Source organism: Lepus europaeus, chromosome 8, assembly GCF_033115175.1.
Source record: "Lepus europaeus isolate LE1 chromosome 8, mLepTim1.pri, whole genome shotgun sequence".
Lineage (NCBI taxonomy): Eukaryota > Metazoa > Chordata > Mammalia > Lagomorpha > Leporidae > Lepus > Lepus europaeus.
Genome location: NC_084834.1, coordinates 78,642,005 through 78,656,489, shown reverse-complemented (window position 1 = coordinate 78,656,489; position 14,485 = coordinate 78,642,005). Strand labels below are relative to the sequence as shown.

The 14,485-nt window shown below is 45.1% G+C and overlaps 1 protein-coding gene across 3 annotated transcripts in view; it reads right to left on the bottom strand.

The window, feature by feature from the left end:
• Positions 1-14,485, bottom strand: part of EIF4E (eukaryotic translation initiation factor 4E) — a 119,955-nt gene that overhangs the window by 43,006 nt on the left and 62,464 nt on the right. For 2 of the 3 annotated variants that reach the window (XM_062199842.1, XM_062199839.1), the window contains exon 2: positions 3,042-3,088. In XM_062199842.1, the coding sequence (XP_062055826.1) occupies positions 3,042-3,059 (18 nt within the window). In that variant the 5' untranslated portion in view covers positions 3,060-3,088. Of the gene's footprint in view, positions 1-3,041; positions 3,089-3,426; positions 3,470-14,485 lie in introns of those variants that run through there. The other variant, XM_062199841.1, reaches the window with a different exon arrangement.

Here is a 14,485-nt window from a genome sequence, read left to right as displayed (position 1 = left end):
TAACAAACATGTATTTGCTGCTTCATATTTAAGTCTTATTTACTCTTATTAAACTCCACAATCAAAGCACATTTAAGGTACAAAAAAAGGCAAGCATTAGGTCACCTGAGTGTCCAAGGTGATTCACTTATAAAATTACAAAAGTTCAAGAGCTATGTGTTCTCTGTCACTCTGCCTTTCAACAAGATGAAAATAAACATTTTTCTAAAAAGAGATATTATAAAAATTATGTATCTTCAGTTTAACTAAACAAAATTAACCTCTTAAAAAAGAGGTACAAGTACAAAAAGAACAAAAATCTTTAAGAGGGATACAAAATGAAAATAAAGCTACAAAGAAATCTAACCCACTGGAGGAAAGATGGCCTGGGCAAACTGACCACCTTCACTAATTCTAACCCATCCACTTAATTTAAATGCCAACAGGATAACAGGAGAGTACTGTTGGTCCCAATGTCAAAACTTTGCCATATTACCTTTAAGGAGATGAAATGCTTCCCTTAATTTTTCCTTTCAAGAATCTCAACAAAATATTTGAAGTCGTATCTTAATGTGACTGTTAAGTCTTACATGCACTTTAGGAAAAAAAAAAAAAACACGCAACAGTACACTGAAAATGACTTGTTGTTTTACATAATTTCCAGAGGTAAAAACTGCCCAAATGCCTATGAAAGGTGGGATAAACAGGAAAAACCAAAGGCTCTTTAAGTGCTTACAATTAAGCACAGCAGAAAAGTATTGAGGAAACTCAAAATCTAGCTCAAGTAGCAATGAAGAAACACGATTTCTGTAAGCTTCAGCAAGGGTACCTCAACTGCAATCCAGTACTAGCCAACAGTTCCAAAAAAGCAAAGCAACTACTTAAAAACTGGTGAAAATTCTACATGACTAGCCTGTGGACAAGGGTATATCAAAAGTACCAAAAATTTGCATATTGTCACTAAAACTGAGCTCTTCAACAGTATTTTACATGAAACCTTAAAATATTATGGTTTTGATCTAGATTTCCACCTTCACACCTTTCAGGTCCCCTATTTCCAAATTTAAACGCACTATGCAAACTTCCCCAAGTCAGCACTGGAATACTGTATCATTGACCACAACTCCAGCGAATTAAGTTCCTTGGGAATTCACACTGAAGAAGGTATAACTTTGTATCCCTAGAACACTTGGTACAACTTCCTAAACTCATCAGGAGCTATAAATATTTACTGACTCAAATTAGTCCTTCACCACTTTCATGTTCTAGTCTGTGCTGCTGAACAAAACTGCATAGCTTTGCAAAATCCAAGGGATCTAATGTATTCACAGAATACATTATCACTTTATTGTTTAGACGCTTTTTATAGCTTTGCTCCTCTAACCAGAGGTAATGCCTTTTTCTCACACTGGCATGATTAAGTAGGAGCAAATCCAATCAAAATGAACACGAAATTTTTTTCAAAGGGGCTTTCAATTTTACATATTTATTCTCCATCAACGTCATGCAACACTAATGTTTCAAAGTCAGTTAACTGTATCACCAACTTCGGAGTCAATTCAAGCAGATTTAAAATCCGGCAACAAGGTAAAGGCACTGTACAATGTAATGAAACATAAACCTTTTTGTAGTCTACTGAGTTATATAAAACTATCGTTAATAATCAAGGCAAACTGGTAAACTGTTATCCGAATCACAATCTACCAAGGAAAGATACACAAAAATGCCTGGCAACGAAGGTCTAGAACTGGTTCCAGAGTGTCAAAGGTTTTCTGGTTGCTAATATACTCCATTTTGCACCTGGGAGACTGTCGTACAGATGTGACATTCCTAAAACTGCAACAACACAGGCCCAGAAGTTTCGGTGAGCCAGTGCCGGCATACCCACACTATGACAAGACATCCTCTGCTTTAGAGAGAACTACCAACTTTCTGCCCTGGGGAGGGCTTGCGTCGGTCACGTTTAAAATGGTGCCCACATTGAGGAAGCCTTGTAGCACAGATAAAAAGTTTTTTTTTTAATTTAAAAGTAATTTTAGAAGTTTCTATCCCTGATAAACTGCCTCGAAATCTTCCAGACGGTAAGGCTCAGAAGAACAGACGGCTCTAGAGCCGTTCGCGTTCTCCGAGGCGTGCGCACTGCGCGGAAAGGATGAATGAATGGAAGACAGGCGCGTGTGAAATGCAGCAGGTCCGGCCGGCGACCAGACCGGCGGCCGCGATCTGCAGGCCTCGCTCCTCCCCCTTCCCTCCTCCATGACAGCCAAGTCCCAAGCATGGAGGGGCGAGGACAATGTGATCCCCCTTCTCACCTCCACCGCCCCCGGCCCTCCTCGGAGCGCTTCCCCGCGCAGCACCGGGCTTTCCTCCCCACCCCAAACCTCTCTCGCCTCCCCGGCCGCCAACCCCGGCAACTCTCTGGCGCGCAGGGCTAACATGCGCTCGTCCCGCTCCGCTCTGCTCGGCGAGGTCCAGGCTTCTCCGCGCGTGCCGCCGCAGCACTCCCGCCTAACCCGCCCTCCGGCGTCGCGCGCCCACCGGCTCGCCAGCCCACCGGTCCAGCGAGGACCTCCGCGCGCACCGCACGCCCGAGCGCCGGGGCTGGAACTCGGGAGAGAGGGAAGGAGAGGCTGCCCCGGGGCTCCCTCCATCTCGATCCAGGCCGGCTCGCCGCCCACCCTCGCCGTGGATCCCGGCGCCGGCTCGGGGCCGCCCCTGCGCCCTCCCACCACCGAGACACGTTCCCCACACACCTAGCCCGGGCCCCCGGTCACCCAACACCCCGGGGGACACCTCGCGGCTCCGCGGGAGGCGCCACGCCGCCCCTCCCCCACCCGTCTCCCCCGGCTCTGGGGCCCCCACCAGAACGTGTGCGCTACACGCCGCCCCGGCCAGCCTCCGGGGCGCCCCCAGTTGCCCGCGGGAGGTCAGACCCAAGAAGAGGGGGAGGGGGCGGCAAGGGGTAGCGTGCACGCCGGGAACGCCGTCCCGCGGGATCCCCCAGTCCGAAGGGAGACGGAGCGCGGGGACCGGTGGGGGTGGGGGCCAAAGGCAATACTCACCGGTTCCACAGTCGCCATCTTAGATCGATCTGATCGCACAACCGCTCCTGAAGGGGGGTGAGAGGAAAAAAATGAGATTCAAACCGGATTGGCTAGCTACTGCCCACGTGACGGACGTGTCCGTTTGGCCCGGCGGCGCCTGCGCAAGACTGCGGCTGCGTGGGTTACGAGTGGCTTCTGGGAAGTGGAGTCTCTTTTTTTTTTTTTTTTTTTTTTGAGGCAAAGAAGTTTAAAAAAAAAAAAAAAGGACTGGTCACGTGGTAGCCGGGTAGGGAGCGCGGTTCTGAAGGCGGTGGACACTCGCGTGCCGCAGAGTGGTTCTCAGTCCTCCGCTCTTCCGCCGCGGTGGTTGGAGCGGTGGGCGCTTAGTGCCGGGCATGCCTACCGTGCCCTTTGTCGCCCTGTCCGCCCATCTTCCCCGGAAGGCTGGGAACTGCAGGCTCAGCACGCGCAACGTTTCATTGGCTTGGTTGAGGTCCTGGGCGTTTATTTAGTTTTCTCGTGACCTCCTACCATTTTCTCTTCGTTGCGAAAGGAGGTGGCGATGGAGAGTCGTTGAAGCGGTCAACCCTCCCCCGTCCCCCGGCTCCGCTAACGCTGGTGGACGTTCGCTGCCATCACCGCGACGGGCGACGGGCGATGGGCGATGGGCGGAACCTCCCGCAGGACCCACTGGCCGCGGGCTAGGGGCAGGGGGAGTGACCCGACGGCTCTGCCCCAAGTCCTGAGCCCGAGATCGCAGGGCTGAGTCTTGCGGGCAAGGAAAAAATTATTTGGACGTTCCGTCCAGTCGGTTCCAAGAGTCTGCTTTAACGTGAGGGGAAACAGCCGAAGTCCAGGTGCCAGCCAGGGAAGCCACTCCGGGCCCCGCTGACTAAGCCCTGGACTGACCGTCAGCAGCCGTTGAGCCGGGTCAACTATGACTCTTGACGTTGACTCATTCTCCTCAGGCGGGTCGCTTACTCATTCAATGCCTCAGCTTTTTCATGGATGAACCAAAGGTGATAATACACTTACCTCACAAGGGTGTGCTGTGGTAATGACTGTAACCAGCTTTGAAAATGCATGGGACTCCAGGACTCTATAAATGCTCCGTAATAAGCAGCCGCGTTCCTACTTACAGGATCAGCTGCTTCCCCTGCTGTTGTTTTTAAAAGCAATGTTTGTAATTTTTCTTTTGTTTACTTTGTTACCTGATGATGTGTGCCAGTGCAATCTTACAGTTTCAAGACTTTTTTTTCCCCTTTACAACTGTAGCTGCCACCTGCTGAGGCTTCAAAGATCGGGAAATTATTAAGTTGCCAATAGTCACTGGTTATTAGAAATTTGTCCCCACGCTGACATTCTACGTGTCTTTTTTTCCTCTAAGGTACTGTGCTCCCATTTCTCAGGACAGTGTTATCCTGCACAGTCTGCTCATGGATACAACATAGAGATGAAGAAACCTAGTGGAGTGCTTCTGTAAGGTTCTAATGAGGAAGACTACTTCATTACTATTCCCCTTGCACCTTGAGAATGTTGACACCAGGAACAACAGCATCAGCAGGCTGCCTGTGCCTGCCTCCTTATGGTTTTGCTGAAGTCCAGAGCTGTGTCATACCTATTATTGAGTGCATAATGGATGCCTGGGTTGACTAACACATAATTGAGGCTGTCTGAGAACTCAAAGCCATTGCCTGTTCAAATGTTTTGGTTTACCTGAATGTCAGAAGTGATTAATGAAAGATTTTGTCTGGTCAGCTAGCTCCAGTAGGTTCTAAAGTAACAGATAATGAATTTCTACTCACAGAGACTACTGTTACACTATCCAAATCATTACAGCTGATCTCACTGATGTTTTCTGCTGGCTGAAAGTTTATGTGGGTAACTTCTTTGAAGAGACAGCATAGATGTTCTATTTTCCCAAAACTGCTAGATAACCACAAAGAATCAGATTGGCAAGGAAATACTCATATGGAACTGAAAGCAAGTGATGCTCTTAAAATTCCTAACTATTCTTAATAAATCTTGCATTTTTGTTAAATTTTCCCTTGATCCAAAAAGTCCCCACTCTTGTCAGTCACGGCTTAGAATTTTACAATATCTAGGTATGCTCCTGTTCTTGACAGTTTAATTTTTGTATATGCTTTCTGGCATGTGTTTTAGGGCATATTTACATATCTTGGCCTAAAATCACATGTCAAAGAGTTAATGATTGGAATTCTGTGTGTGTGTGTGTGTGTGCGCTCTGTTTAGGTTTGTTTTTGCCAATCCTAAATATACACAGCAGGGACAGGTTTTGTGGCACAGCAGGCTGAGTCCCAGCTTGGGATGTCCTCATCTCCAGTGGAGTGTCTGGAATGGAGTCTCAGCTACTCTGCTACCCATCCAGCTTCCTGCTAATGCATCCTGCGAGGTAGCAGCAGGTGATGACTCAAGAGCTTGGGTTCTGCCATCCACATGGAAGACCTGGGTAGTCCCCGGCTCTTAGCTTCAGCTTGGTCCAGTGCTGGCTCTTGTGTCCATTTGGGAAGTGAATCAGTGGATGGAAGACCTTGCTTGCTGTCCCTCGCCCGCTCTCTTTCTTCTCTGCATTGCTCTGCCTTTCAAGTGGGTGAAAATAAATGTTTAAAAATAAGTAGGAGCCAGCACTGTGGTGCATCAGGTTAAGTCCCCGATTGCTATACAGGTGTCCCATATTGGAACGCATGTTTGAGTCACAGATGCTTCACTTCCACTCCAGCTCCCTGCTAATGCATCTGGGAAGGCAGTGGAAGATGGCCCAAGTGCTTGGGCCTGTCACCTATGTGGGAGACCAAGATGGGGGTCCTGGCTTCTGGCTTCTCTGGGGCCTGGTCTGTCTTGGCTGTTATGAGGCATTTGGGAAGTGAACCAGCACATGGAAGATATCTATCTCTGTGTCTCTCTTTCTCTGCCTTTCAAATAAACAAATATATACATCAGAACTTTGTATTTTTCTCTATTAATTCACAAAAATACATCTATTACCTTCCGTATTTGTGCATATGTTTAAGGAAAAGAAAGTTTAATTAAAAGTTTATATTTGCAGAATGGCATATGATGTTAAAATACTGCTCCATGTGATTGAGTTATCTAGTGGACATAACTACCATGGCTCAGCATAGCATCATGGTAACTATTGCGTCTGGATGCTTGAATGTCATCCGGCATCTGGAAATAACCATCACCTTTTCTCTACATAATATATCCCTCAAGCTGGTATATTATTAGTCTTTATAGATTTAATTCATGGTAAAAGATTTTAAATAATTTGATAGACCATATTAGTTGTTTTTATTATGTGTTTATCTCTTTAGCATTAGAATTTTATTTTAACCTTCCAGATAATGAAAGCCATATTTTGCAAGTTTTTCAGCTGTTTCAAACTCATACTTGCTACGATCTAGCCCCTAAAATTATGACTGCCTACTGTGTACATTTTTGTTTGTTTATATAATAGCCTTCAGAATTTTAGATATTCTGTTACAGTAGGTCCCATTTTAGCCTCTGATCACCACTAAGTCACCATATTTCTTAAAATAAGAAGGTTTTGAAGGCCGGCGCCGTGGCTCAACAGGCTAATCCTCCGCCTTGCGGCGCCGGCACACCGGGTTCTAGTCCCGGTCGGGGCGCCAGATTCTGTCCTGGTTGCCCCTCTTCTAGGCCAGCTCTCTGCTGTGGCCCGGGAGTGCAGTGGAGGATGGCCCAAGTGCTTGGGCCCTGCACCCCATGGGAGACCAGGATAAACACCTGGCTCCTGGCTTTGGATCAGCGTGGTGCGCCGGTTGCAGCGAGCCGGCCACGGTGGCCATTGGAGGGTGAACCAATGGCAAAAAGGAAGACCTTTCTCTCTGTCTCTCTCTCTCACTATCCACTCTGCCTGTCAAAAAAAAAAAAAAAAGGTTTTGAAACAGAGATATGAAGTCATGTTATAAACGATCCTTAATATTGTAATGTTGGATGGTAATTTTAGATATCCAAACCAACCTCTAGTTAATACATTTTTAAACCTTGTTCACTCTTTTAAAAGCTTGCTTATATTGATACTTTAATATACACTCTATTGCTTTTTATTGTTATTGTTTTCTTTAGTGATTTTAAATACAATGGTGGCTTCTAACAAGATAGTCTTTTAGGGGCTGACGCTGTGGCTCACTAGGTTAATCCTCCACCTGCGGCGCCAGCATCCCATATGGGCACCAGGTTCTAGTCCCGGTTGCTCCTCTTCCAGTCCAGCTCTCTGCTGTGTCCTGGGAAAGCAGTGGAGGATGGCCCAGATGCTTGGGCCCAGGTGCTTGGGCCCCTGCACCCGCATGGGAGACCAGGAGGAGGCACCTGGCTCTTGGCTTCGGATCTGCACAGCGCTGGCCATAGCGGCCATTTGGGGAGTGAACCAGTGGAAGGAAAACCTTTGTCTCTCTCACTGTCTATAGCTCTACCTGTCAAAAAAAAAAAAAAAAGATAGTCTTTTAAATTATAACTGTGTATTTTAGTATTTAAGAACATGAGTGCTGGGAGTCAAACTATTTTGCCTCCTAATCCCAATTCTACCATCATTGTGTGACCATAGGCAGGATATTTAGTTTTTTTTTTTTGTGCCTCATTGACTTAGATGGGTAAAATAACATTATGTATCTTGAAAGATTAGGGTGAAGAATAAATGAATTAATTCATGTACTATACTTAAAACAGTTCTTAGAACATAGTAATCACTCAATGTTATCTGTAATTAACAAGAGGAAATATTATATTGACATAACTTTGTTATTTTTATTTTTAGTATGATGTAAGTATTCTGTCAAAGCATTTACTTATTTGAGATGCAGAGAGACAGAGAGAGACAGAACAAACTCCCATCTCTGCTTCACTCCTCAAATGCCTTCAACTGCAGGGGCTGAACAACTGGGCTAAACCAAAGCTGGAAGCCAGGAACTCCATCCAGTTTTCCCATATGGCCAGCAGCACTGCCTCTCAGGGTCTGTATTAGGAAGAAGCTGGAGTCAGGAGCCAGGGGCAGATACAGAACCTAGCCACTCAGATATGAGATGTGGACATCTTAACCAGCATCTTAACCATTAGAAAAAACACCTGCCCATTTAAGAATTCTTGTGAATATTATCTTTGAGGATATTCAAAGTTTCTAAATACTCAAAGTCAAGCTATCTTTGATTTCTTATATCAAATATTTTTCATATTGATTACTTCATTTAACTTTTATAACAATTATATGAATTAAATATTATTGTAAAATCAGAATCAAAATGGAGTGAGTGTGGCTAAAAGCTAATTGCAGACCTCTTGCTTCTGTGTATATTAGCTTTGCTTGCTAATGGCTAAGGGTGTATCTTGTGAAACAATGCAGGCTCAAATTCCCAGGAACTAGGTTGACCGAAATGTGTCCTTCACTATTATCTTACAACTATATCTTGGATCTGTTATTGTTCTCTTACAACCATATTCTGGTTTTCCTCTTTATTGTTCACTGCATACCAGGAGTCCAGTTCGAAACTGTGAGCCCTAGTGGACAGAATACTATAAAAAGTTGCATAACCGGCTGGTGGGGGCTGCACTCTGGTAAGGAGTGTTGGTCCTAGTCGGTGGCCGGTCCCAATCGGTTACCTTGCCTCTCATTTGTCTCTCATTTGCTTCTCATTTTCAATAAAATTCATGTGTGACTGTCACTAGTTTTTGTAACATTTTGTTTTAGCTGACGAGTGGATGCAACAATTATCATCCCCATTTTATAGATAAACAGACTCAGTGGAACTGGTGCTGTGGCTTAGCAAGTGAAACCACTGCTTGGGACACCAGCATCGTGTATCAAGAGTGCCCAGTTTGAGTCGTGGCTGCTCCGCTTCTGATCCAACTTCCTGCTAATGCACATGGGAAGGCAGCAGAGGATGGTCCAAGTACTTGGGCTACTAGCACTGATATACAAGACACAGGTGGAGTTCCTGGATTCTTCTTTCAACTCAGTCCAGTCTGGCAGTGTGGCCATTTGGAGAGTGAATGAAAGATATGTATTTTCTTTCCCTCTCCTCTCCTCTCCTCTCCTCTCCTCTCCTCTCCTCTCCTCTCCTCTCCTCTCCTCTCTTCTTTCCTCTCACCTTCTCTCTCTCTCTCTCCCACCCTCCCTCTCCCTCTCCCTCATCTGTCCACCTTTCAAATAAACCCTACACACATAAACAAAAGAAAGAAAGAAACAGGCTCAGTAAATTAGGGGACATCCAAAAGTGGTAAGCTGGAACTTAAACCCAGTTTTCTTGACTCCCAAGATTCTCTTGTCCATACCATAGGTGCTTTTCTCTGATAAGATCTTCCAAATACCTGTTTCTATGCAAAGGACTTCTACTTTTAAGTTCACTTAAATGATAAGAAACTGTCCGAGAAGTACTAAATTAATAATGAGAACTGTGTAATCAATGAAGGATGTTTAAAGCACACAGGAAGGCACTTCCTTCCTGGAGTGTAAAATCTGGTTGGCATACCAAGTCATACAAATAGTTCAGTCGCCATATAAAGAAGTGTGACTAAGAACCAAAGGATGCAGCTAACAAGCACCAAAACGAGCACTTCACATAATGAATGAAACAGTCATGTATGTAATTCCTTGATTTCACTGAGGTCCTTGTTTCAACGCCACCTCTGGAGGGAAAGCTTCCTTGACTATCCTACCTGTACTTCAGACTACTTCACAAGACTGGTTGTAAAGCTGATATTATATTAAACATGATTTTAGTAATTGTTGATTGTGCCCACTATTAAAATATTATCTTCGTAATTTGTAGGTAGACTTCTAACAAATATTTGGGGAAAATCCAAGTGTAGATTATTTTTTAAGTCTAGCCTCAAGACTAATTATGTATTTAATAGAACAGTTACTGTGGCTGGTACTATATTAAGTAGCTTACATACACTTATAGTACCTTGTTTTATCTTCAAAGCATTGTGGGGTAAATACACTGATTTTTCAGATAAAGGAACTGGGGCTCAGAAAAGTTAACTTTCTCAAAAATGCAGTTCTATCTTCAGGGTTCTTAATCACCCATATGTAATACTAACTAGATTATATTGGCATCAACTAAAGAAAAAGACCATTTAGGGTAGGAGTTTGGCCTAGGGGTTAAGACTCCAATTAGGATACCCATGTCCTATACTGGAGTTTGACACCCAGCTCCTGGTTTCAACCTCTCTGCAGCTCCTGACTTCAGATTCCTGCTAATGCAGACCCTGGAAGGCAGTAGTGATGGCTTAAGTAACTGGATTCCTGCCACCCACTTGGGAGACCTGGACTGAGTTCCTGTTGCCAGGCTTTGGACCCAGCTGATAACCATTGTGGGTATTCAGGAAATGAACCAACAGAAAAGAGTTCTCTCCCTCTCTCTCTCTCCATCTCTACAAATTTTTTAACTCATTTAAATAATGAACAAGAAATGATCTGCAGGAAGCCGGCGCCGTGGCTCAACAGGCTAATCCTCCGCCTTGTGGCGCCGGCACACCAGGTTCTAGTCCCGGTCGGGGCGCCGGATTCTGTCCCGGTTGCCCCTCTTCCAGGCCAGCTCTCTGCTGTGGCCAGGGAGTGCAGTGGAGGATGGCCCAAGTGCTTGGGCCCTGCACCCCATGGGAGACCAGGAGAATCACCTGGCTCCTGCCATCGGATCAGCGCGGTGCGCCGGCCGCAGTGCGCCGGCCACGGCGGCCATTGGAGGGTGAACCAAGGGCAAAGGAAGACCTTTCTCTCTGTCTCTCTCTCTCACTGTCTACTCTGCCTGTCAAAAAAAAAAAAGAAAAAAGAAAGAAATGATCTGCAGGGACAACATCACTTGGGATAGTCACATCCCATATTGGAATGCCTGGTTTCCAGGCCTGACTGTGCTCCCACTTCTAGCATTCCTGCTAATGCACGCCCTAGGAAGCAGCAGGTGCTGATTCAAGTAGTTGGGTACCTGCCATCAACTGGGAGACCAGGATTGAGGTCCTGCTTCCTAGTTTCAGCCTGGCCAAGGATTTAAGGAGTAAACTAGAAGATGAGTTCTCTCTCTCTCTCTGCTTTGCAAATAAATAAAAAATAAAAAGCAAAAAGAAATAATCTGCAGAGAGTGTGTAGAAAATTTATGTAAGTAATGGTTTGGGCCAACAATAAGATATTTTCCAGACATGGGTAACCCAAGATAGCAGGCTACATATACCAGGCATGGCTCTGCTAAGCCCTGCTGAGGCAACACCTCTGCTCTGAAGGATTCCGAAACTTCCTCTTCCACACTGTATCTGACACAAGATAGAGACAGGGCTCACTAGATCCAGCCCCTCCTGACCTAACTACGTAGCCATCTCCAGCCTCAAGTCAATCACGGGCAAAGAGCATCCAGATCCTAATTATAAAAGACTCTATACTGCCCTGTTAGAGAGACTTACCCAACTTGCACAGATGCCCAGAGCAGCCCAATGTGATTGATAAACTACCTTCCTATGTTGTCAGTAGTGAGCAAATCCGCCATTTTGAGCATGTTGTGTGCAAAAAAAAACAACAAAAAACCCCCCCAAAAAACCAAAAAAACAAAAGATTCTATGCAGAACACCAAGGCAGGTGGAAACAGGAGTATCATGTGCAGTGGGGGATGAGCCAGAACTCCAAGCTGGGCATAGAGCCAAGCACAGTGTGCTCTGGGAGAGGCTGTCATCACCCCTCCCCATCTAATAAAAATTCCTGCCCAGCTCCTGTCACTGAACCAGTCAGCAGAACATCTTCCCATCATGCTGTTTCCCTTATATTCAGGCTTAAGCCCCAACTGAACTTTTCTGAGGGGCAGGGGGATGCACATTGGCCCTTTGTCAACTTTCATTGTTAGGGAACCAAAGAACCTGGAGCCAGTTCATATCCATGGAATGTTTGCCTACCAGGCTGAGAAAGAATTCAAAGTGACCCAAACTCTCAACATTTTCTTGAGCTACACCTATGAAAGTCAACAACACTATAGGAGGCTGTTAGCACAATGAATAACATCTAAATTCAATTAGAAGAATTTACAGAGGTAAGCTTGTGGTTCAGAGGGTTCAGCCATGACTTGAGACACCTGGTTCCTACATCAGAGTGTGGCTTTAAGTCCTTGAAATTCTGCTTCTGATCCAGCTTCCCACTAATGCTCTTGGGAAAGCAGCAGCAGATGGTCCATGTCCTTGGACCCCTGCCACCCACATGGAGTTCCTAGCTCCCGACTTGGGTCTGGCATTGCAGCCATTTGGGGGGCTGAATCAGCAGATGGAAGATTTTCTCTCTCTCTGGTCACTCTGCCCTTCAAATAAATAAATAAATCTTAATTGCAATAATAATAATAACCTTGGATGATCCTGACTGACACCACTCTGTCCTAGGCATTAAAGTTTTTTAACCTATTTTGTTCATACATATTTCCATAAACTTATAGAAGATCTGTTATTTATTTAGCTGTTAGCTAAAGGCAACACAGAATTAGGAAAAAAAAAACTTCCCTACACAAAATAGAAATTTGGAAAAACAATAAATATATGGAGTAATATCAGTAGACTTTCAGTAATTTAGGATCTAAATACCTGTCAAAGGATGAAAAAAATCACAACAATTTAAAGATCTTACTTGGCTTTATTACTTTTTTTTTTTTTTGGACAGGCAGAGTGGACAGTGAGAGAGAGAGACAGAGAGAAAGGTCTTCCTTTTTGCCGTTGGTTCACCCTCCAATGGCCGCTGTGGCCGGCGCATCTTGCTGATCCGAAGCCAGGAGCCAGGTGCTTATCCTGGTCTCCCATGGGGTGCAGGACCCAAGGACTTGGGCCATCCTCCACTGCACTCCCTGGCCACAGCAGAGAGCTGGCCTGGAAGAGGGGCAACCGGGACAGGATCGGTGCCCCGACCGGGACTAGAACCCGGTGTGCCGGCGCCGCAAGGCGGAGGATTAGCCTACTGAGCCGCGGCGCCGGCTGGCTTTATTACTTTTTATTCTAGAAATGAGCAACAACACATTCCATAAAATAGAATGCATGCTCCAGTGGGCAGAGAAAAAGAGATTTGTTTTACAGACTTAGAAGAACTTAAGAAAACAGAAATAAAACAAAAAACAACAAAAAGCAGCTTGGTCATTACAAAGTTATTTTCTTTGTAAAGGGCAAAGACAGGACAATAGGAAAGTAGCTGATTGGTTAACAACAGGTTACTTGAGGTCACATTTTTGTATAAGGATTAAGGTACAGGGAATTTCTTTATCTTGCTGAATGAAACTGATCAGTTTGGAGAAACTGGCTTTTTTTTTTTTTTCTAATCCTGACTTCTCAGAAGTTCAGAAAAACAGCTTGGTCACTTAGCGTTTTAGCATAAATTGCTCCATTTTTATTTTTAGTCTGATATTTGTTGAGGCCCTAGCATAGGAGTCTAGTCAAAAACAATGGCCTCCTGTAATTTTTAAACACACCTAAAATTTAATCAAAAGTTTAGGTGAAAGTTCAGGGAAGCACATCTTAGCTTTCATTGTTACATGCATAAGTGTTGCATTATATTTGTCTAAAGAAAGAAATGTGCCAGGAGCCTGGAATTCAATCCAGATCTCCCACATAGTGGCAGGCACTCCAAGTACTTTAGCCATCTTCTGCAAACTGCCAGGGTGTGCTTTAGCAGGAAGTGTGTCAGAAGTGGAGCTGAGACTCAAATCCAGGGAGCAAATGCATGCTCTTTATTTTACTTTTTACTCCATTTTTAAACAGTTTATTTCTTTTTACTTGAAATGCAAAGCAAGAGGGAGAGGGAAGAGTTCTTCCACCTGCAAGTGGGTCACTTCCTAAATGCCCACAACAACCAGGGCTGGGTCAGGCCAAAGCCAGAAAACAGAAACTCAATCTGGGTTTCTCACGAGGGTGGCAGGGATCCAAGTCTTTGAGCCCTCATCTGCTGCCTTCCTGGGTGCATTATTAGCAGGAGGTGGATCAGAAGCAGAGGGAAGAGGCTGGCATTGTGGCATAGTGGATAAAGCTACTGCCTGCAAAGCTGGCATCACCTATGGGCACAGGTTTGTGTCCTGCTGCTCTACTTCAGGTCCAGCTCCCTGCTAATGGCCTGGGAAAAGCAACAGAAGATGGCCCATATAGGAGACCCAAATGAAGCTTGGCTCAGCCCTGGCTGTTGTGGCCATCTGGGGAGTGAACCGGTGGATGGAAGATTCTCTCTCTTTCTCTCTGTAGCTCTGATGTTCAAATAAATAAATAAGTCTTTAAAAAGCAGCAGCAGAGAGAATACTACACCTTAGGCTCTCTGATATGGAATGTGAGTGTCCCAAACAGCGGTTTAACCTCCTGAGACAACACCCACCGGTTACTTTTAAAAATCCAAAAGCTAGTGTTGCCCAGAAAAAGTTAACAAGTTTCCCCCCCCCCCCCAAGGATTTATTTACTTATATGAAATGCAGAGTGACAGAGAGAAA